At 34.8% G+C, this 21,982-nt stretch overlaps 1 protein-coding gene across 5 annotated transcripts; it reads right to left on the minus strand.

The window, feature by feature from the left end:
- Window positions 1-2,256: 2,256 nt before the first annotated feature.
- LOC132285073 (nuclear poly(A) polymerase 4-like) lies at window positions 2,257-14,612 on the minus strand. Of its 5 annotated transcripts, none has more exons than XR_009472427.1 (13): window positions 13,916-14,610; window positions 13,750-13,827; window positions 10,008-10,115; window positions 7,801-7,863; window positions 7,555-7,716; window positions 6,788-6,901; window positions 6,613-6,675; window positions 6,186-6,515; window positions 5,927-6,091; window positions 4,811-5,782; window positions 4,588-4,628; window positions 4,388-4,487; window positions 2,257-2,653 (listed from the first exon to the last, which is right to left on the minus strand). XR_009472427.1 is itself a non-coding variant. In XM_059787238.1 (12 exons), the coding sequence occupies exons 1-11, from the start codon at window positions 14,048-14,050 to the stop codon at window positions 4,618-4,620; spliced, it is 2,208 nt and encodes a 735-aa protein (XP_059643221.1). In that variant the 5' UTR covers window positions 14,051-14,612; the 3' UTR covers window positions 3,914-4,487; window positions 4,588-4,617. The 5 variants fall into 5 exon arrangements, 3 of the variants coding, with proteins under 3 accessions (XP_059643221.1, XP_059643220.1, XP_059643222.1); XR_009472426.1 differs by lacking the exon at window positions 2,257-2,653 and adding an exon at window positions 3,216-3,881; XM_059787238.1 differs by lacking the exon at window positions 2,257-2,653 and having other exon boundaries at window positions 3,914-4,487; window positions 4,804-5,782; window positions 13,916-14,612.
- Between the last annotated feature and the right edge of the window lie 7,370 nt (window positions 14,613-21,982).

A 21,982-nucleotide genomic window follows, 5' to 3' on the forward strand; every position in this document is an offset into this window, starting at 1 on the left:
ATTCTACCAAACTACTGTCTGTACTCTACCAAACTACTTATGATAAGCTTTTCATTTTATCAATTGTTGCAGTAATTTTGAGATGTCTATCCACATTTTAATCTACTAGCAAAAGGACCACGTGCAATGCACGTGAGAAAAGGTCACGTGCAATGCAGTGAGAAAAAAATCATATTTTTTAAAATGAAATGAATAAGCAAAAGCGATACTAACTATTGCTTTATTATTCAAATTTAAGTTATATTTGAGAAATTAATTAATTTGGTGATTGATTTAAGTTATATTTGAGAAATTAATTAGTTTGGTGATTGTATTGTTATCTCTCCTCGTGCAAGCTCCCTTGAATCTCATTCGAAACTATTTAATTTAGAATTTGTATTCATTTTTATTTTAATAATACTGTATATATAGAATTGATATAGATAGATTTAGAGATATAGATTTTGAAAAAACAATTGATTTGTTATTCTCATTGTTATCATAATTACATCCAAAAGACTTTAAAAGAATAATGATAAGGGATCCAATCATCAAAAAATTCTGATAAATTAACATTACGACGTTAAGAATATTAATATCATCGTGATGATATTAGTCTTCACTCACATAAATCTGTCGGAGTTGTGAACTCCAAATCATTATTCAATTATAAAAAAGAGTATCATTATGCCGAATGTACTTTTTTGTGTTCGGTTGTATGGAATTAAAATTTTGAAATTGAAATTTGTGAAATTAGAGAGAAGCAACTCACAAAATTAAACCAAAATTTTTTTCGATTACACAAATTCCAATTCCAATATTCTAATTTCATAAAACCGAACACAACCTAAATATATTTCTAAAAAATTCTTTGTTGAGAAGTGCAAAAAATTGAATCTGAAATGTAGAGGCTTTAATTTCTCTCCATATTAATAATTGTATATTAAAAAACTCTATATGACATTTAGTAAGGTATGAAATGATGCGTATATGTTTTTGCAATTTGTTTTCTCAAGATTTTTTTTTTTTTTTTTGGGTTAGTTTCTTAAAGTTATAAACAATTGAACACTCATGAAATATTGTAATCCAGTGATACTTCAAAAGATTGAGAGTTCACATTCCTATTAAAAACAATATGGGTACATGAATGTCTTGCCTTTCATTTCATTTGATTTAATCAAAGGGCTTTTTTATTTCTTATTTGGTCATGCACAACTGACAACTTTCCCCGTGACAACCCTAATAAAGTAAAATTTTTAATTAGTTACTTGGATTTTGCCTTTTGGTTTTTCTTTTTGTTTTTGTCCAGGCAAAATAACAGCAAAACTAAGATCTTACTAAATTGTAAGTGAGGGTTGTAAATTACGACACGATCTATCAACACGGCTCGAATACGACACGAGATAAGCGGGTTTGAATTAACCTTAAACGAGTTCGAGTCATAAACGGATTAATACTTAATCGTATCGTCTTAAAATTGAAGAATTCAACCCATATAACCCGTTTATACCTATTTAATTCAACATGTCATAATCGTGAATATAACCTATGTAATATGTTACCTGTTTAAATCTAATTATTATGGACAATCAAGTTATTTCAACATAAACTTTGACTACGACTTATGATTTTTCTTCTTATTTTGAATTTTTAGGTTAATTGTGACAAATTTTTTCTAGTATTTATTATTTGATTGAATATTAAATGTCTCGTTTTGATAAACAGGTCATTAAATGGGTTAACGCGTTAACCCGTTTAAAAAACAGGTCAGGTTAATGTTGAGAGTTCCTCACACGATTATTAAACGGGTTGGGTTTGGGTTTACCTATTTAGTACATTGCATTTGCATTGACACGATACGATTATGATCCACGAATACAAATTACCACTTGTACACTCGATACCTTCTTTTCTTATTTTTCTTATTTTACATCACAATAAATCCTTGTGGAGTGTGTTTAATAGTTAAATGTTTAGTTATGTTAAATTGGTTAAGTTTTTTTAAAGCAAAAATATAAAAATATATTTCGCGAAAAAATATTGCAAGTTTAACAAATATAATTGTTAATTCATGTAAGAAAAATAAATTTGTGTTTTGACTTTTGGGCGGAGTGCTGTAGCATTGTTTTTGGCCACAACATGTTTGGTAAATAACATATGATTTGTACATATGGTGATTTCAATATGAACAATCTTCATACACTCAAGATCGACTCAAAAATTCTATCTATTATTGATGTGATTTAGCATGGGTAAATTGCTTGTTCAATGCCCCCTCCCAGTTAGGTTTCGGTCATTCGGAGCATCACAATCGTATGAACTAACTCCACACAACATTTCCAACGAATCGAGCTCTGTCGGTCATTCAGAGTATCACAATCGTACGAACTAACTCCCTTTTATGTAACGTTTCCGACGAATCAAGCATTCAGAGTATCACAATCGTACGAACCAACTCCCTTTTATGCAACGTTGCCGACGAATCAAGCTCCGTCCTGTCTTCTCCAACCGATTCAAGCACACCCAATTCGGCTTTGTCGCGTAAGTCTCTAAGTTCAGCGTTTTCGGGTTGAATTCAATTCTATGTTTTGCTTTGGCCTTGGAAATGGAGAGTGGAGAGGTGGTGGTGGTTCACTCTCTCTCTAAAGCTCCACCTCCTTTTTCCTGGTGTTGGCTACGGTAATAAATAAAAAGGGCAAGTAAGAAATTATAGGTTATAAAAAACTTTGATGGAAAAAATTGCAAAAATAGGACTAATTTGTCCTAGTATTTTTAACACTTTGTCTTGAACCAAAAAGTAGGAGAAATTTTTCCCTTTTTAACATGCAAAATGTGGTGATCCAAAAATAATTTTTCAAATGTGAGTGCAAAACAGAACAAACATTTGCAATATAAATGATAATTATTTTCGAAAGATATTTCGATATAATATTTGACCAAACTTGAGAATGTATTATTACAGTTAATAGCATTTCAATTTTTTCATTTTTGAGGCAGAAGCACACTCCACCACTTTTGATCCTTCAGAGACTTAAACACTCAACCTTTTACTTTGAAAGGTAAAAGTGTACCAATCGGCTTAACAATCTAAGCTTTGGTCAGTAAGAATAAATTTAACACGAGTAGAATTGATAAGAAATGATAAAATAAGATGATTTTGATAAACTCGAGGTTGGAGCTTCAAAAAAAACTTTAGGACCATATTTTTAGGGGGATTCCCTTCCATATACCTCTGACGGGTAAAAACTTGGGCTGGCCCTACCCAGCCCAATCCGAGCCCAACCTCAACCCGACTTTGGGTTGGGCTGGCCCAAGATAACTCAAAATCAAGCTTCAACCCATGGCGCCCAACCCAAATATTTTCGGACCAGAAGGATGGCCTGGGTCAAACCTTTTTTCTTTTTCTGTTTTTTTTTTTTTTTGCAATGGGTTAGGACTCTCTATCTCTCTCTCCCTCCCCCCACACTAATAATACCACCATGCTGTCAATATATGTTTATATATAAGTGGACAAAAAATCTAAAGTTCAAAAATAGTAAATTTGGTAAGCCTCTATATAAATATATAAGTATGCACACACCACATATGTCAATTGAGGAGCCAAAACATCTCATTGCTATATATCAACATATCACCTGTAAAGATAAAAACACCTCATTGCTATATCACACCATATTAGAATATACTAAATCAGATTCATCCATCAGATCGTCTCAATCAAGAATAACTAATTCTGCAATTAAGCTTGTTCGAGGAAAAAGGCCTCCTGCACATATGCCAATTGAGGGGCGAAACATCTTGGAACGTTTCTATGAACTAAATTGATTCACTTGGCAATTGGAGTACCATTCTAAAAGCTCCAAATCTTCCAAGGTTAAAAGTATCGTTGGTGACCAAGAAGACTGCCCCACACACACAAACACAGAGAGAGAGAGAGAGAGAGAGAGAGAGTCATATATTTATCATTTAAGGCAACAAGTGCACAATGGAAGTTGCCACGGAGGTACAAAGAAAAAAGATAAAAACCTAATTCCTAGTAACCTTCACACCCTTCTCTAGACTAGAATTGGATTCCAGACTCTTACATAAAACATAGTCCCGACCACATTTGCTACAGATATAGACACTTCCCCCACACCAGCAAAGGTAAGAGAGAAGTACTGTAGAACTAATTACTGGCTGCTAAGCAAGAATTACAAGAGCAATGGGAGCTCACAAACTACCAGCAGCACAGAATGATACGGAGAAAATAAAAAAATAAAAAAAGAAACTGTATGGAAAAGAGCAAGTGAAACCACAGAGCAGCTTCAGATTGCAGAGGGTTGGTCCCGAGTTCACAATATAATACACATGAGCATGCCTGGAAAAAAAGAAACAAATGAAAGCCAGCAATTAACAAACTACTTACCCGAACTGCTGGCTTTCTGTCTCTCTCCTGGACAAGGCATTAAGGATTCCAATTGATCCAAGCTTTTATTTTTCATGCTGTCGATGTCAGACTCAACCGGCTACAAAAACAGCCACACAAAACAAAAGGAAAAGAGCAGCATAAAGACAAATAAGCACAAAAATTTCGGAAAATACTATTTAGAAATTAAAAACACGTGCCTTATCACTGTCGTCTGCACAGGTTCCAAGCTAACTCCACCCTACCCAAAAAGATTAAATGGCAAGTCAATATACAAAAACTTGGAAATTAAAAGTAACTAAATCTTTAAGACAACTAATGACATTGTGAAGAGTTTATGGACTGTATAATTGTGAGAGAGGTGAACAAATATCGAAAGTAGACTGGAAAATTAAAGGGCAAAAGAGAACTTAAACCCAAAACCTCTAACACTTGCTGCAATCCAGCTTGATACACTCTGCCACCATTGTCACACCCATTATCCAGAAGCATCTCAGAATCCCCTTCACATGATCCCTGCGAAGACCCCTGGTTGTTACTCCCTGCAAAACTTCCTGGGTTACCCTCACTACTACCTACCACCGACTCAAATCCAACATCCTCCCAGGAGCTGACCTCCCTTGAAAGGTTTGTGACAACACTTGAATTTGCGAGGCAAACAGCCTCGGCATTGTTGGAGCATGGTATCTCTTTATCTGATTTGACTAGCTCTAGGCTGGTTTCTTTATCTCCACCTACCATCTCCCGTGACTCATTCCTAGTAGCTCCAGTCTCAGCATTCCCCGAGTTAATAGGGGCATCACCCATTTTGGCCATGCCAAGCTGGCACACTTTATTGCCTCCTGAACTTTCTTGTCTTTTAATAGAACACGATGCCAAACACCCCTTAGAGGTGCTGTCAAACCTATGACTAAAAATTTCAGGAGAAACTGAATCCCGCTGCTGGGAGCTAATTGATTGTCGTTTCTCTGGACTATCATGCTTCATATCCACCCCTTCTTCTTGATCTTTTTTCCTCTTGAGGCATCTTTCACCAGATCCAGACCTACAAACTTCACCATCATGCCGAGATTGATTTTCAGTCTGCTGGTTTGTGAGTCTTGGCAGTCGACTTCTTTTATAACCATCTGGAAAAACATAAGACGGAATCTGCTTTCTACGAACATGAGAAACGTAGATTTCCATCCCTGGTTTCCAGAACATGTACATATTCACCGAATGCCTGAACTCATCAACAGTGGAGCGAATATCAAACTGCTGGCCTTCTTGTACTCTCTCTCCTTGTTTCCTTTGCAAACCCATAAAAAAGGCACAATGGCAACACTGCTTAGAAGTATCAACATACTCGTGTGGATACGGATGGCATTGCAACTTCCCAAATGTGTCACGCTCTATCTGCAAAGGTCGCATTGAAAACATAAAAGTTAAAAATTCTTTTTTTATTGTCTTGTCCATGAATCCAGATGGATAGAGGGAAATTTTGAAGTTAACTGAAGCTTTCCCCTTGCCATTAACAGTCCAAAATGGGATAGATATTACCATCAGAGTCAGGTATCTAAGCCGTGATTCAACCCAGCCTTTCCAAGCACGCAAGTCATCAACGTCAGCTGCAACTATGTCAACCTGCAGATAATTTTTATAGCTTTCGAAGAACAAATATGGCTCAAACATAGCACCCCACTGGTCTTTATTCAACTCTATCTCCTGAACAGGTAAGAACACACGCAGAGAGGATCAGTAGAAAGCAGTCAGACTAATACTGCATCAACAGATCAAGGAGCCTTCTCCATCTTCTTACCTCACAGATCTTGTTACCAAATTGAAACTGCTCCATCATAACCCGAAGAGTACTAACTGACACATTGTAGCTAGAATTCATGCAAGGGTAGGCAGGTGTTATGATTGGCATGTGATGAGTTCGGTCCCGAGGATTCTTACGCGGATCCCACACAGAGAATCCAAGTGCATCCTCTTCTATTGCACAAAGCATCACAGGATTTGGCCAATTCCACTGCGTATATACCCTGAAAAATCGGGAAACCAACATACTGGGAACCGCATTGGGATAAAGCTGACACACCCGAGCTACAAGAAGAGCCCAGTTCACACCGCCAAGAAATCCAGTCACCTGAAGAAGACAGGATGACAAAAGATGAAAATTATAATCTCAAACTCTCATAAGAAAAAATAATGCTAAAAAGAGCTGAAAGAAAGATCCCACTTACATTTGAATAAACACCACGCCTTTTAGCCCAAAATTTTAAACAACGGAGTGTAGTGCGAAAATGCTAATATAATATAATTTAGACGTTAGTGAGGGATGATAAAACCAAAGTAACAACAATTATTTTCCCACAAAAAGGGGTTAAAAGTAAAAGTGAGCATTTTAAGAAATATCACCTTAACATTTGGAACAAGCTTAAGAATCTGATCAGCAACTCTGCATCCATTAAGACTCCGAACAGTTGGCTCATCAACATCATACAAAACAGACACATGGGAGATGTCCAATTCCTGTTCATAAGTTAATTACCATGTATAACCATAAACTCGCACACTTCAACATTAGACGATGGCAAAGTTTTAAGTGACCATAGCAAGTAAATAGATGTCACCCAAAAAGGGACAATGATTGTCACCACTATGTTATGGCAAGTGCATTAAAAATCAGACAGTAGCAATACCAAAATGTGAGGTCAATTCAACCATAGGGCATAATATGCAATAAATTTTCTTCCCCATACACTCATCACATGCATTTCATGTCAAATAAACTGTAGAATTAACTCCAGAAAATGGTTCCACTTGAGATGCATATGAAGCATGAAACTCTTGAAATTTAATCTTCATCTATGTTTTTCCCTAGCAGTGTTAATCCCTCCCTTATTTCCTTCCTACTCAACCTAACAGTAGGAGAGAGAAGGCTAGTCGCTGTCCCTAGGAACTCTTCCATCCATCCTACCTCCCTTCCAAGCCCATACTTCCTCATAAGAGTGAAGGGGCAACAAAAAAAAGGAACAAAGAAGAATAGTGAAGAAAAAGCATTTTTGAGGGTCATGTGCCATCCATATTTTAAAAGCCACCTTAATACTACCAAAGAAGCTACAATGTTGAATAAAATAACTTCACAAAGAAAAACTATTGAACCTAATCTAATTAACACTTACTTCTGGGACGACCAAAAGGGATGCACTTGCGTAAAGAAGATCAATCGATACCCCATCAAACTTAAATCTCATAACTGGGACATGAGCGTCTGGAACTGGTTGCAGTTCTGTAACTTCTTCCATATCTGCCAAGATGTTATGCAGTATAAAGAAGAAGTCTTCCTGATAAGATAGTCTAGTATTAGATGCGGATACAAATAACACAATCCAGCTTCATATCACAAATCACCTAAATTCATGGTATACCTCTCGATTTATATAAGACGGCCCAACACATAAAGTATCTATGTCAGCTCCGGGACCATGAACCTATCAAACAATTAAGCATGTGCAATATCACCAAATATTGGAGCAGCATCGAATCATGCTCATATATAAAGAGCATCCAGTCACATCAACCGAACTTCATGAGAACATACGTGATAGCAAAACTGCATGCTACTGTAGAGCATGCACGTCTTCCACCAAGTAAGAAGCATTAAAGCTATATTATACCACAAATGTGCTCGAAAGAAAACTCAAGTGAAATTTGACTTCAGAAAACAGTATATTTACAAAGCTAACAAATAGAGCAAAGGAAGAAGATTGTATGCATGCAAGGATAAGGTCCATAAATGTAAAAGCACATTCAGGTGGTCAAACAAATAGAGTAGCTTAAACGACACCGGATTAATATTCTAAGAAGCAAAGGACGCAGACGCAAGCCACGGACACGATGCAACATGGCAAATTTTGAAAGGGTACGACACCACAAACACCGCAAGGATAGGAACACCACGAGGACATGAAAATAAAAATAAAAATAAAATGTTAAAGAAAGTCTTACCCAACACTTACTTTAAATAATCTTACATTTTACTTTTTAATCTATGCTAAAAAAAGTTTCACCAAACACTCGAGGTTCCTTGGTCACAACTTTGCAATAAGTACCAGCCACGTCTTAATTTATGGATCTTGTTTTTAAATTATGAGCACAGCCAATATGTTTCGTAGTGTCAAAGAAGTTGGTGTCCAACACGGGTATGGCTCCTTAGAAGTGTCTATGCTTCTTAGTTATTATGCAAAGATAATGAATAAGGTAGGCGAACAGACTTTACAAATTGTTACTAAAAAATATGGAGTTTACCCAATTAAGTTCACCAAAGAAACAGATAATTCAACTATAGTTAACCCAACTATTTAAAATAAATATATTTGTTTTCAGGTCTTTGTAAAGCCATATCCTTGGTAAAATCAAATGGGATACTCAATGGGGTTAATAAAATAGGATTCATTCACACTAGGGCGATAAAAATAACTTTTTGGGACGACTTGGGAGTTCAATGTGACCAATCAAGACAGGAAACCAACCTTTAGAATCAAATTCAAATTCCAATAATAAAAACCCTAATCAACTTCACAGCCACCTAACACCCGTGCAATCCAATACATATATGCATCCACCAATAGAAACATTAAAAAAAGAAACAAGCATTTAAAACATTTTTTTTTTTTAATAATAATAACAAAGGAAATTACAATCCACAATCCAATGTTATCAAGGTGCACTAAGGCACTAGAGGTCCTTTGGAGCCTAGGCACAAGGCGAGGTGCGCGCCTGAGTGATGCAAGGCGCACAAATGAAAATTAAATTACTATTACAGCATATTCATATTCCAAATTAATGACGCAAATGTTGTCAAAGGCGCACCTGGGCACACAACAAGCACAAGTGTTGTGCCTGTATGAGCCTAGAGCTTGGGCGCACCTTTAACAACACTGCCAGAATCCACCACAAAATAAATAGAAACACACGGTAGATTTTAAAATAGAAACATGCATTTACAGAGTTCTGTAATTTCCACAAAGGGTAGCTTCAAAGTCAGTACTAACTATACCTCAGGAAACATTGTAAAACTGACATGGTCTTTATCCAAGAATGTAAGCCCTATAACCCAAGTGTATAACCCAACTAGGACTCCTGCCAAACTTTCAAGGTTATTCACCAAATCTTTAGCCTTTCACCTTAGGCAAGATCACCATTCATCCAAGAGTAATTTGAATTCTTATACTTCAAAGAATATCTCCTCAAAAACTAGGAGTTAACATATCGTATGTGACCTCAAAGAAACATATTCTTTTTGGAAGACGCAACCGGTAACTTCTGCAATCAAAATGCAGAATTTTTCCTCTCCTTCTCTTTCAATGTTTTACATTTACTTGTACAAAAGGTTTTGAAGGTGTTTATGACTTCCATCAATTTCAAATTTCCCCAAACTATTATTTTTACTTTTACCTTGCATAGCATTTCATGAGTTCTCCCCTCGGTATAAAACTGAAACCGTCTATGGCTGAAGAATGTATCATACCCGATCAGTTCTTCAAAGCCACTACTCTCACCTATGTATGCTAACAAAAAATCTGAAGAGGAAGAGGGTAGTACACTAAACAAAGGCAAACATACACACGCTTACCCCAAGTCTGTAAGAACCAAAAGTAAATATCACAGCATTTGCATTCTCAACCATCTGATCTGAGTACCCTCTCAAGCGAGTGAGTTGTTTCACCCAATCTTTCACAATCTAAAACAAAACAATGTTACCATTCATTAGCACAAAAATAATATGTAAACATAGAGTCAAGAGGGGGGAAAAAAAAAATACAAACTGGCTAGACTGGATGGCAAACATACAAATAGCTAAAAACCAGTTAAGATGCATTGTTTTTAATAAACAAAAACCAATTAAAATGCTTTTATCCATTGATATGTAAAATAGGTAAGAGGAATAGTAAACTTCATTTTCCCCCATTCACAAGAGTCATGCTGTTGCTTTCATGGTAATTTTTGCTCTTTCGAATATATCTTCATTCAAAAATCTTTTAAACATTAATATGGTGTAGTACTGCTTATCAGATGCCGCTAAGGTTATTCAATTCTACATTACATCCATTTTATTTTTCTTCACTCCTCACAATGAATTATTACTTCTACAATTATTTAGAAGACAACAAGGAATGTCCCTGAGTATTAGCCAACACCAACTCACACAAATAATACTCGATTGTTCCTTCACCAACTAGAGGAATCAAACCATGGTAGCATGACTAGAATCAATATTGATGCAAGGGGAAAGAAAAATAGAAAGACGAGAAAAGAAGAAATTAAACAAGAGGAACAAAATAATCTGTTTTTTCTAAATTCTCAAAAAGATCATTCTTCGTTACATGAAGACCTTATATAGACCAACTCAAAGCAATAAAAAATTACTACTGAATAAAGATGAACACTCAAAATATAAATAAAATATAAAATATATATAAGATAAAATAAAAAGATCGTTAATTCCTTTCTTTATCTATCCTTGCCCCTACACGTAACATAGGTAAGGATCATGTGTGACACATGCCTGTGGGTCTTATCTCGATCCCACCAATACTCTGTGTAGATCAGAAGAACTCTCCTTTAAACGGTTGTCGTAAGAGTATTGCTCCAAGAGATTGGGAACAACTACAACATGATATCCTCAAATAGATTGTGTTCCTACAGTTGATAAAGGGGGTCACACACAACAAAAGCACTAGGCGCGCCAGCTCAAGTATGGCACCTCCCATAAATCAAGGCGACGTGAGTTCGAGAAGGCACACACTTCACCGCAGGTGCACTAGGTGCACAAAATGCAAGCCTGCTTAATTTTTTTTATCATGATTTGTTTTGAGTTCTCATTTCACCATTTGATTTGCCTTGGTACATATGAGAATAAACCTTTCATAACCATGGAGACCTTTCATTACTTGAATTGAACAGCAAAAAGAAGATTTGACATTTTCATATTGCTGCTGCTTCAGTTTCACTCCACTAATCCATGAATGACTGCATAACTCTATTAGTTTCATCAAAAAAAGAAGGTTTTGGGCCCCTTTTCTTTCAAACTGCCAGTCGTTCTGCCTCTGGTATGACTTCATTTAAGGAGTCAAGATTTTCAGGTTGGGCCTCTACTCTACCTTCATGCTTCTTAGTCTTACAATAACACACTAATGTCTTCAGAAAAATTTGAACCATTTACCGAGTCAATACCCATTATTCGAGCAAGGCCATCACCGATTATTAACTTAGAAGATCCTCAATCAATAACAAATTCCACCTAGAAAAATTGCATCTTGCACACACACTTTAGCCCCTTTACACATCTAGAATCATGAACAATCTTCCAGATGCTTCCCTTCAAAAGCATCTTGGCATATGGAAGCAACTATTACTGCAAAACCACTGGAGGCAGTGACATAGCATTGCCTCTAAAAGATACTTTATGTAAGCATAGCAGTAAAGGTTTCCAAACCTCTTCTCACCTTTATAAAGTGGTTAAACATCCCAACAATCAACTCCTCACAACCAAATGAAGTATCACCATGTATGGCAACAACTTCTGCAACCATGTTCAGTATCAACATAGCCTTTTTATATAAAAATGACCAGATATCTACGTCTAAGGGAATTTCTCAAAGCCCATTAGGCCCATTACAGTTAGATTAAAAAATCCCCATTTCTTTATAATTGAAAAGCTTATTTGGTGTAGAAATCATCATCATCTCACTAAGGCAAAAGATGAGTTAAAATTTTCACATCCATATCCAAGTGTCTCAATAGTTACTTCAAATAAGGTGCCCTCGTATAGAGTGCAGCATTGAATCTTGCATTTATCTGGATTTTTTGTTTTATATTGGACAAAATCAGAGAGACTGAGGAGTTAATCAATAGAAAATGGAGGTGCAAGGAGCCTATTCCCGGCATGATGAGCTCTTTTTCGAACTTATCATTTGAAGAAGAAACTAATTCTGTTCTTAAGAACAAATAATAATAATAAAAAGAAAAGGTTTAATTCAGCTGACGAACCCTAGTTAAATTCAAAGGTAACAACTTCTCTATATTAACTAAACTATACTTGTAAGGCCAAACCATAAACAAGATCTACACAGTTCCATCAGAAATCCGGTTTTATGGAGTGGTTTTATCCAATCGGTTTTGTGAATCTGGGCCAATATGGGTCAGGGTCAAACAAGAAATAGATTGGATCTGGACAATGCTAACAGAATCCAAGTCTGACTCTGGGTTGCAAATTAAACCCCATTAAATGGGCCAACTTTGAATCTGTTAATCCAAATATGGGTTATGTGTTTCAAATTCTACTTTTTCTTTTCCCGATCTGCAAGCTTATGAACCATATAGACCATCCTCGGGTTGAAAATCAGCTATGTGACCAACAAGAGGAGATGGTGATGGAGAGATTGCGACACTTATGATGTTCGACAGATACAATGCAATGAGATGGAAAGAGCAGAAAGCAGAGGTATTGATAAATCTGATATGGGTCAAATCTGGGTACTTTACTTCAAATCCTCCAGAAGCATTAAACAAATGAGTATCAAACTTGGTTTTCTAGGGATGACAAACAGAGACGACAATGCCAGTGTGACACTAACCATGTGCACCAACGGTTTTGTTAGCAATGGTGATGATAACAACGTGGCACGAGAGCAACAACAATGATAGGGATTCAGGATTTCTTACTGCTACTTTCAGACCTTAACCAAACTCCAACACCTCTGTAATCACAGCCTGGTGAAGTTTCGTCCCTTACCAGGTTTGACCCAAACATCCCCAAATCAATATCCAGTAGTTTATGAAGTTTGTGAGATAACCTTCTTGGCCCTTGATAATGTTATAAAAATCGGTCAACTTCAAAGCCAGCTTTTTAAGTTTCTAGAAATTGATTTTTAATTAAAAATCGGATATCTGGATATCTGCATCACATCGCAAGTGGTTAACAAGAAAATTGCAAAATGCCTTCTTCCCCCAATAATGGAATGTTTATAGGTCATCCCCGTTTCATACTCATCCAACTAGACCCGACTGACTTACGCAGCATAAACAGTTTGGACATGTTTCACGGATTTTGTCTTTTCATGCACTGGAGAACACAGTTGAGGATCTGAATTGTATATATTGTTAGAATTGACTAACTTTTCCTGATTTTTATGTTTGTCACAAATCCTAGTTTAGGAATTTCCTTTCATAAGTCTGCCCTAGATATAAAAGCCATATTCTATATCAGTTGCAGTTATTCGAGTGTATTCTATAAAAACTTTCAACTCCTTTCAACATAATGTAAATATACCAAGAAAGGAAAGATTATAAGGGATCTAGAGAAGTACAATTACCTGCTTAATACGATCAAGAACCTTCTCTCTCTTGGCAGCTTCTTCCTCGCTTTCATAAAGAGCAGCATCAACCAAAAACTAGCATACCGGAAAACAAGAATTTCAGAAAAGCCAACTTAGCATGAAAAGCAATCAATCTTTTTAATCAAAAGATCAATATACAAACCTTCTCAAGCTCCAAGCTTCTCTGTGTATCAGCCTCTGTAGGTCCCGCTAAAGATATTGGACTCGTCACGCCATATTGCTTCGGCGGCTGATGCGGCAGAGGCGAAGAAGCACTCAAACCCTCCGAACTCACCATTATGAACACTAGAAAAAAACCTAAAAAGAACCCTAAGAAAACAGACGAGAGAAACAAAACTCAAATCCAAAAATCAAGCAACTCGGTACAAAACTTCCGGTGTATAACCAAACCAAACCTTGAAAACGTATCAACCACACATTATTTTTTTCAAAAAAAAAAATATCTAAAATATCAAGATAGCTCTTTTGAAGCAAAGCCTCGATTTCATCAAAGAAAAGTTAAATTATAATGGAAGATTCAAAGGAAACTAATGACTCGAAATCCTAGATCACAACAACAAAAAAAAAAAAAAAACGTTCATCGACCGTCAATTTTCTCCGACAAGAAGAAAGAATAGGGAAAATCGAATAGATCGGTAATAATTGGTATCGAAGAAATTCAGAATTGGGAACGGTGATCTAAAAGAACCCTAGAATCGGTGAGTTGAGAGAGAGAGGGGCTTTCGGTTAGGGATTGGTGAGTTCTAGAGAGAGAGAGAGAGGTGCTAGGAAGAAGATACGAAGGTTCACATTAGTCAAAAATTGGAGGTGACGTTGTCATTAAGATATTTTTTTTCTTTTTCTTTTTCTTTTTCTTTAGAGGGAGCGTTTAGGGCAATCGATGTTTCCAATGCAATTACTAACTCGCCCGCCAAGAACCAAGCTGGCAGTCATTACAGCAATCTACGTGGCAATCACCGTCCAAAAGGAATCAAGACCGTGTAATATAATTACAATAATTTTTTTTTTTTCTTTAAAAGTTTAAACAAACATGTGTATCAAACATTCTCATTCCAAGCTCACCTTTTAACCAAAAAAAAAAAAAAAAAACGTTCTCATTCCCCGTTATATTTACATAGATTTTACTGGATTTTCGGGTTGTTTTGAGTCATCTAAATTTTTAAAAAATTATTAATAAATAAAGAGTTAAGTGCAAAAATAATTGCTTTATAATATAACAAATGTACAATTACTTCTTATTAGGATTTTTTTGGATTTATGCAAATAAGGACTAATCATAATTTGATAATAAAATTATTAAATTAACCTTACTTTATCATTAACAAAATGGAAAAACAAAAAAAGGCAAAATGTTAAAATTATCTTTAAATTCATACTATATGATTTTCCTTAAAATTATCCTTAAATTCATACTATATGATTTTCTTTATCCACCTGCCATAACATAACAATACAATACATAATTATATAAATGTGTATATGTTAAAATTATTCTTAAATTCATATTATATGATTTTCCTTCTCCACCTGTCATAACATAACAATACTATACATAATTATATATATATACACACACACATGTCTCTCTCTTCGATATATCTCTCTTCAATCTCAATTTTATTCGCACAAAATTAAAATTAGATTCATACACAAAATTAAAATTTGAAGAAGGAATATGTAAATGTAAAAATTTACAAATAAAAAATAAACAAGTTCACACAAATGAAAATACTCATAGAATTGATCCAAACTTTTTCTAATATTGCTTTGATGTAGCCTCCTCAATATACAAAAAGTAATTTTTTATCTATTTTTCTCTCTATTTTTCATATATCCCATTTTTATGATTTCTATCTATTTATACCGAATTTTTTAAGAGATCAGAATTAGATATATAGCTATTTTTTAGGCTTGTTGATAGTACCTCTCAATGCTGAAACTATGAAATTTCTTGGGTTTGCTAATTCTGGATACTCTGTTTCAGAGAGAGATACTATCAACTATACAAATAAATTTTAGAGAGAGAAAAAAAATTAGAAAAATATATTTTATTTTCTTATAGACTGAGAGTTCTAGGAATGGAAGGAAAATATATAGAATTTATAATAGAATAATTATAAAATCTTATTTGGCCATAATTAAAAAAGAAAAAGTTCCTTTTTACATGGTAAAAAAATAAAAAACCAGAAAGGAAAGAGAAAAAAAAATGGTACTTTCTCTTTTCCTCACAAACAGGAAACTAAAAACTTTCCAAAATTAGATATATAAAACACTTTTATTCCGGCATCACTTTTTGTAAAATTACTCTCGAGCCCTACTTTTTCTCTAAAAGACAAATTCATTTTTTAGAACTTTAATAGGTTGAATAAATTATAGATTAAAAATTCTTTAATATAAATTTTAAAACAATAAATATTTGATTTATACATGGTATAGATAATATTGTATTTCTATAGTTATATGAATTTTTACTTTGTAAATTTAAATTTATGGAACACGGGAACAAGTAATTTCCAGTTTGTGATTATTTTCTTTTACGGAGAGTTTTTAGCTTCCTATTTGTGAGAGGAAAGAGAAAGCACCATTTTTTTTTTTTTCCTTTTTGCCCTTTTCATATATACCATGTACATTTGACTATTTCTTTTAGAGAAAAAGAGAAAAATTATTAGAGCCAGAGATTTCTGGGTCTTCAAGGACATCCAAACAAACACATACATTGTTTTAAATATATACAAAATTGATAGGCGCATTCTTGTTACACAAAAATGGTATTTTCGGATTTTTTTTTTTTTTTTTCAAATGACATCAACGACGGCTATATTTCAACAGATTTATTCAATAAGGGGCAATTTGCTCAAAAGATAAATAATGCAGGGAGTTATATGCACGGGACTTTAAGTCCAACCTTTTGTTCCATAATTCATAGACCCCAATTTTTTTACAAAACACTTATTTATTAGGCTATAAAAAATAATAAATTTAGAAATAAACACTTGTATTTTTTTAATTCATAACTTAAACCTTTTACGGCTTATTTGAATCCAATCCTATGAAAGAAAAATATAAGTTCACTATTATGATGTGTCTCACTCTAGCATATTATTACTATAATTACATTTACAATAATAGACATGAATGTATGCAATTAATTATATGAATTCAAGAGAGAAATTTGAGAAATTATACTAATGTTCTTTCATTTTGAATAAAGATACATATATTTTTTTTTTCTCATACATTTTTATTAGATGGCGTTTAGAGAAAAAAAAGTTAAAATTATATACAAATATGCATGTGGGAGTCTTTGGAGCACTAAGAGCAAAAGAAAATTAAAATGTTATGATACCAATATAGCAAAAATGTCAAAACAATAATAATATATAATATATATTAATATGGTTAGTTGTCAAAGAATTAGTTGCATTTTCTTGTAACCAAGAGGACTATTGTAAGAAATGTCATTTGTCCCACATCGGAATCGGATAGAAAAGTAATTGGGTATAAATGAGTGAGTATACAGCACTACCCAATAGTTTGAGCTTTTGACTAAATGAGCAAGCGCGCACCCGTTACCGTTGATGTCAGAGACAGACCCAATCTTTGATCTGGTGTCACGCCAAGCGCCCGACCCAGAAGGCGTCCGAATGAGCACCCTCAGTAGGCAGGGTGGCCCGAGCCGCAACGAGGGTGTTGCGAGTTTAGGTAGGGAAGAATATAACAAGGGTCATTTGTCCCACATCAAAATCGGATGAGAAAGTGATTGGGTATAAATGGGTAGGTATACAACACTACCTAATAGTTTGAGCTTTTGGGTAAATGAGCAAGTGCCCACCCGTTACAATTGGTATCAGAGCCAGAATATTATGGAAAAAATAAAAATTTAACATTCACACTTCTTCGTAGATAAACCAACTAATATAATAGAACTTAATTGTACAAGTTGAGTATAAGCTTGTCCCTAAAGCGAACTCATTCCAAAGTATATGTTTGGTATAGTGGAAAAGAAAATAAATAATAACATTATTTACAAGAGAAAAAAGAAAAGAAAATGAGAGGATAGTGTTAACCATTTATCGTGTTTAGTTGATTAACGAGGAAATGATAGTAATCATGTTGGGGAATGAAAGAAAATGAAACTATTTTAATAAATTTACTATCATACCATTTTTTTTATAGATTTTGTCTCTTATAAAAATAAGGGCAAATTTGATATTAATAGAGTTACATTAAAAATGTTAGTCTTTCTTTCCCTATCCTTCCATTTTGGAAGGATAACAAAATAAACTCATCAAGTTTTAACGTATCCCTCAACATCTTTTCATTCCCATTCTTTTCCTTTCAAATATTTATACCAAATATAAATTAAAATCATATTCCCATATTTCCTTTCTCTTTTTTTCATTTCTTTCCAACCACACTGGGCTAAAATTAGAGATTTCAATTTTTATGCAACTCCTTTAATCACTTCTCACCAATCTAGTCTCCCGTATCTCCTCCTGTAGGTGGAGTACTTTGCTTTGATTTTTCGTTAAGTTTGATTCAATTAAATAAAGAATTGCTTCAGTGGAAAACGGACACATTATATTCATCAGGTTGTAGGACACTCGTTGATGATCATCTTAAAACCATAGTCATGCACGCCTCTGTATAATTTAGCTCATAGGATTACCAAATACCAAGTAAGGTTTGATACACCTTGTAGTCATACTGTGTTTGACCAGTGTTCATAGATTAACAATGATGGTCCATGGAGTCATCAACTAATCAACAAAGCCTTTTTTTTTTCCTTTTTTTTTTTTGACAAAACAAAAACCAATATTTCACTAAATTAACAATAATAATCAATGATATCCATCCAACTCAGACATAAAAAATTAGATTAAGATATACCCAATTTAGCAATGATGAAAATAAAAAATCACCTGTAAATGGAGTTTCCACCACATGTTGTGAGGAAAAGGAAGAGTAGTTTCCACCGTTCATACGGCCGCCGCCGGAGCCACCTGATTATGCGATTTAGGGTTTCAAACCCTTACCTCTGTTGTACCGAATTATGATTTATGTATTAGTGTATGCCTTACACAAAAAGAGTCGAAAAGTTTAGGTCTTTTTCCATAAACTAACAATGTGTTTGGTTTGCTGGGTTGGGTCCTGTTATGTTTTACTATGGATTGGGTTGGGCTGAATGACTGATAGGAAGATGAAGGGTAGTACAGGGGCTTATAGGAACAGTAGTACTATTTTTTTTTTTAATTGGACTTGGGCTAACCCAGGTTAGCCCATGAATAGCTTCGCCCCTGGTTATAATATCAAATCTCTGTTACTAGTATCCATGGAGTATATTGACACTAAAATCTCAAGAAAGGAAAGTATAATATGAAGTGCTACCTGCCTCTCACACAGGAATCCATTGCATTTTTATTTTACTAGTCGAAATTCATATTTGTCAGAATTTCTTAAGCTTGGAAGGAACCAATAACTTGTTCAAGACAATTTCCAAGTTGAATAATGTTATCGACATATTTACTTATGACAACCACCATGAAATCTCAACATTTAACCATCGAACTGACACAATTTTGTGAGATTTACAACAAATATTTAAATGAACTATTTATGTGAAATGCTATTATAAGAGGTTTCCTTTGATAAGAGTGTAGGGGATTTAGCCCGCAAGGCCACATGGCATACCCCATGTCACTAGGCCTAGCTCGAGTCCGGTATCACTAAGGATACTAAATGCCTCGACAAACAAAAGAATGATGAGTCCATGTGCCTCGACTGCAACAATGATAGTTAATGGATCTCAGCTACCGTCGCCTTCGAAAAGATGTGCATTTAATGTAACGGTACCTATCCTAGAACTAAAGGACCAGATTACCCTTATTAAAGCCTGTAGGGTCATGATGGCTACCCTCAGAAGAGTCTCGAGAGACTTTAAAACTCATGTAAAGGCCTGGGACTATAAATATGGGCCTAGGTGCACAAAAGAAAATGTAATACCCCTAATTTCAAAATGATAGTTCTGGTATTTAATTTATTGTTTAAGTGCATTTTATTGATTTGTTTTGTTTCATTTTGTGTGCATTAATTGTTATTCTTTGACTTATTTGCATTATTTGAATTAGATTGTGATTATGTGAATTACTTGGATTAAATTGTTTTTTTTTATTATTATTATTTTTAATGGAATTCTTTTAATTGGTTTATTATTATTTTTAATGGAATTATTTTAATTGGTTTATTTAAAATACTAATGGTATTAATTGTATTTTTCTGTTTTAAACGTAAGTAGTAATTACTATAATTCTTGTGGTGTTAAAAATTAAGTTAGTATTCTTTTTAGGTTACAGTTATACCTTGGGATTACAATTCATGTATAGTTTCATGGGTCGATTAAGGATTGGACTTAGGGCTTAGTCTCTAATTGCACATGAACTAGGGTTATTATCTTCACCTATAAATATACGCAGTACTATGGTCTAGGGTTTGAGTAAAATAAACGTAAATTCTGTAGAACAGAGATACAGAGAGGTATTGAGAGAAACAGAGGAAGATAAAAAGAGGAGGGCTAGGTTTTGGTCTAGACCAAGGTTGAACCAAGAAGGAGGAAGGAGAGGTTGTTCGTGGGTGAAACCAAGAGTAACAGAGGTGGAACAACAGTCGGGAATCTCGTCGGAAAATTCAGAGACGACAGTTTAGAGTTTCAAACTGAAACTCAAAGGCAAGTTTCTGCTCTTCTCTTTCCCATGAATCTGTGTTATGTGTTCTGTGCATGCTTAGTTAGACTCCAAGAATTAAACTAAGTTTAAATTACATCGTTTATGCATGTTAAATCAGTTTCTAGCATCATTGAATTAAAATCTGTTTCTCAGTTGTTACAAGTTCAGTTTTTATATGGTTGTCGTTGCTTTAAACATTAATCTATAATTCAATTCATAGATGTATAACTCTGTCTTGTGATCAATCTGGGATGAGGATGGGACTTTAAAACATGTAATAGAAGTGAATTTAAAGACTGGAAACCACCGGAGTCGGAGAAGACAACCGAAGAACAGCTTACGGCTCTTAGGGGTGAGAGTAGGCTCCAATAAAGGAGGAAGCCTGCTCCCAAATTGCTAGAGCCGGCTCTCTAGGGTTGAGAGCCGGCTCTCAACCACCTAAAGCTGGCTCCCAAGGAAGAGGAGCCGGCTCTCAGTGAATAGAGAAGGCTCTCTGAGTTTCAGAGCCTTCTCTTTTTCTTGTTATTGCGTATACTGAGTTTTTAATGGACTGTTTGGCTGAGACTGAGTTTCTGAAACTGTTTCAAGGCTACTGAATGATGTAATACACTACTTAAGACTTATATAAGAATTGGGAAGCAAGCTTAGATCTAGAAATTGAGGATAGAATTAGCTCCTGTAGGAGAAAGGGTTGACATAAACTGGTAATGGCTTACTGTTTTAGGGATTTAAGTTTTTCTGCATGACTTAGAATTATGAATCATGTTCTGCAGCTGAGTTATAAGCATTTTGTTATTAAATTATATGTATGTTTAGTTGGGATTAACTGACAATTAAATCTGTTATATATCTCATCTGTTACGACACTATTTGGAGGAGGTAATTGCATAGTTGGATTCTGTCAATTTAAAGGACTGGGATTTGGTTTCTAAATCTATTATTAGATGCATGATTCAGTTTTACACCTGATAAATTGTATTTGTGCTTATTTTGGAATGTAGTTGATAACTATTTATACTGTTTTTGTCAACTGTGTTAGCTGGAGGTTAGTATGCACCGGTATGGGACGGTGACATACTAGGTATGGATTAGTTCAGTCACTAAGCCTACCTAATCTGGATTGAGGTTCGGATTAATAATAAAAGTTAAGTCCGACTTCTGTTAGTGTTAGGTCAGTAAATAACTGAATGACATAATTGGATTTCTGGGATGAATTGTTATGCAGATATCAAGCCACTATAACAGATTGATGATATTTTGTATTAGGAGGACTCGAACTTTATATATTTATGTTATGATGCCATGGTATGAGCTTGAGTCTCATGACCATGATTAGGGTGCGTATATCACCTAGGATGGATAGCTGGACGGAGGTGTTGTTCCCTGGTAGGTCTAGGTACACATGACCACGTAATGTGCGATTTGCATGGTATCTCTACTCAGGCTGAGACAGACCTATTGGACTAGTGAGCGTCCTATAGTGTGTA

The sequence above is a fragment of the Cornus florida genome, unplaced genomic scaffold (genome assembly GCF_030987335.1).
Source record: "Cornus florida cultivar Cherokee Brave unplaced genomic scaffold, ASM3098733v1 CherokeeBrave_3.0.0_Hap2_Chr11, whole genome shotgun sequence".
NCBI classification, from domain to species: Eukaryota; Viridiplantae; Streptophyta; class Magnoliopsida; order Cornales; family Cornaceae; genus Cornus; species Cornus florida.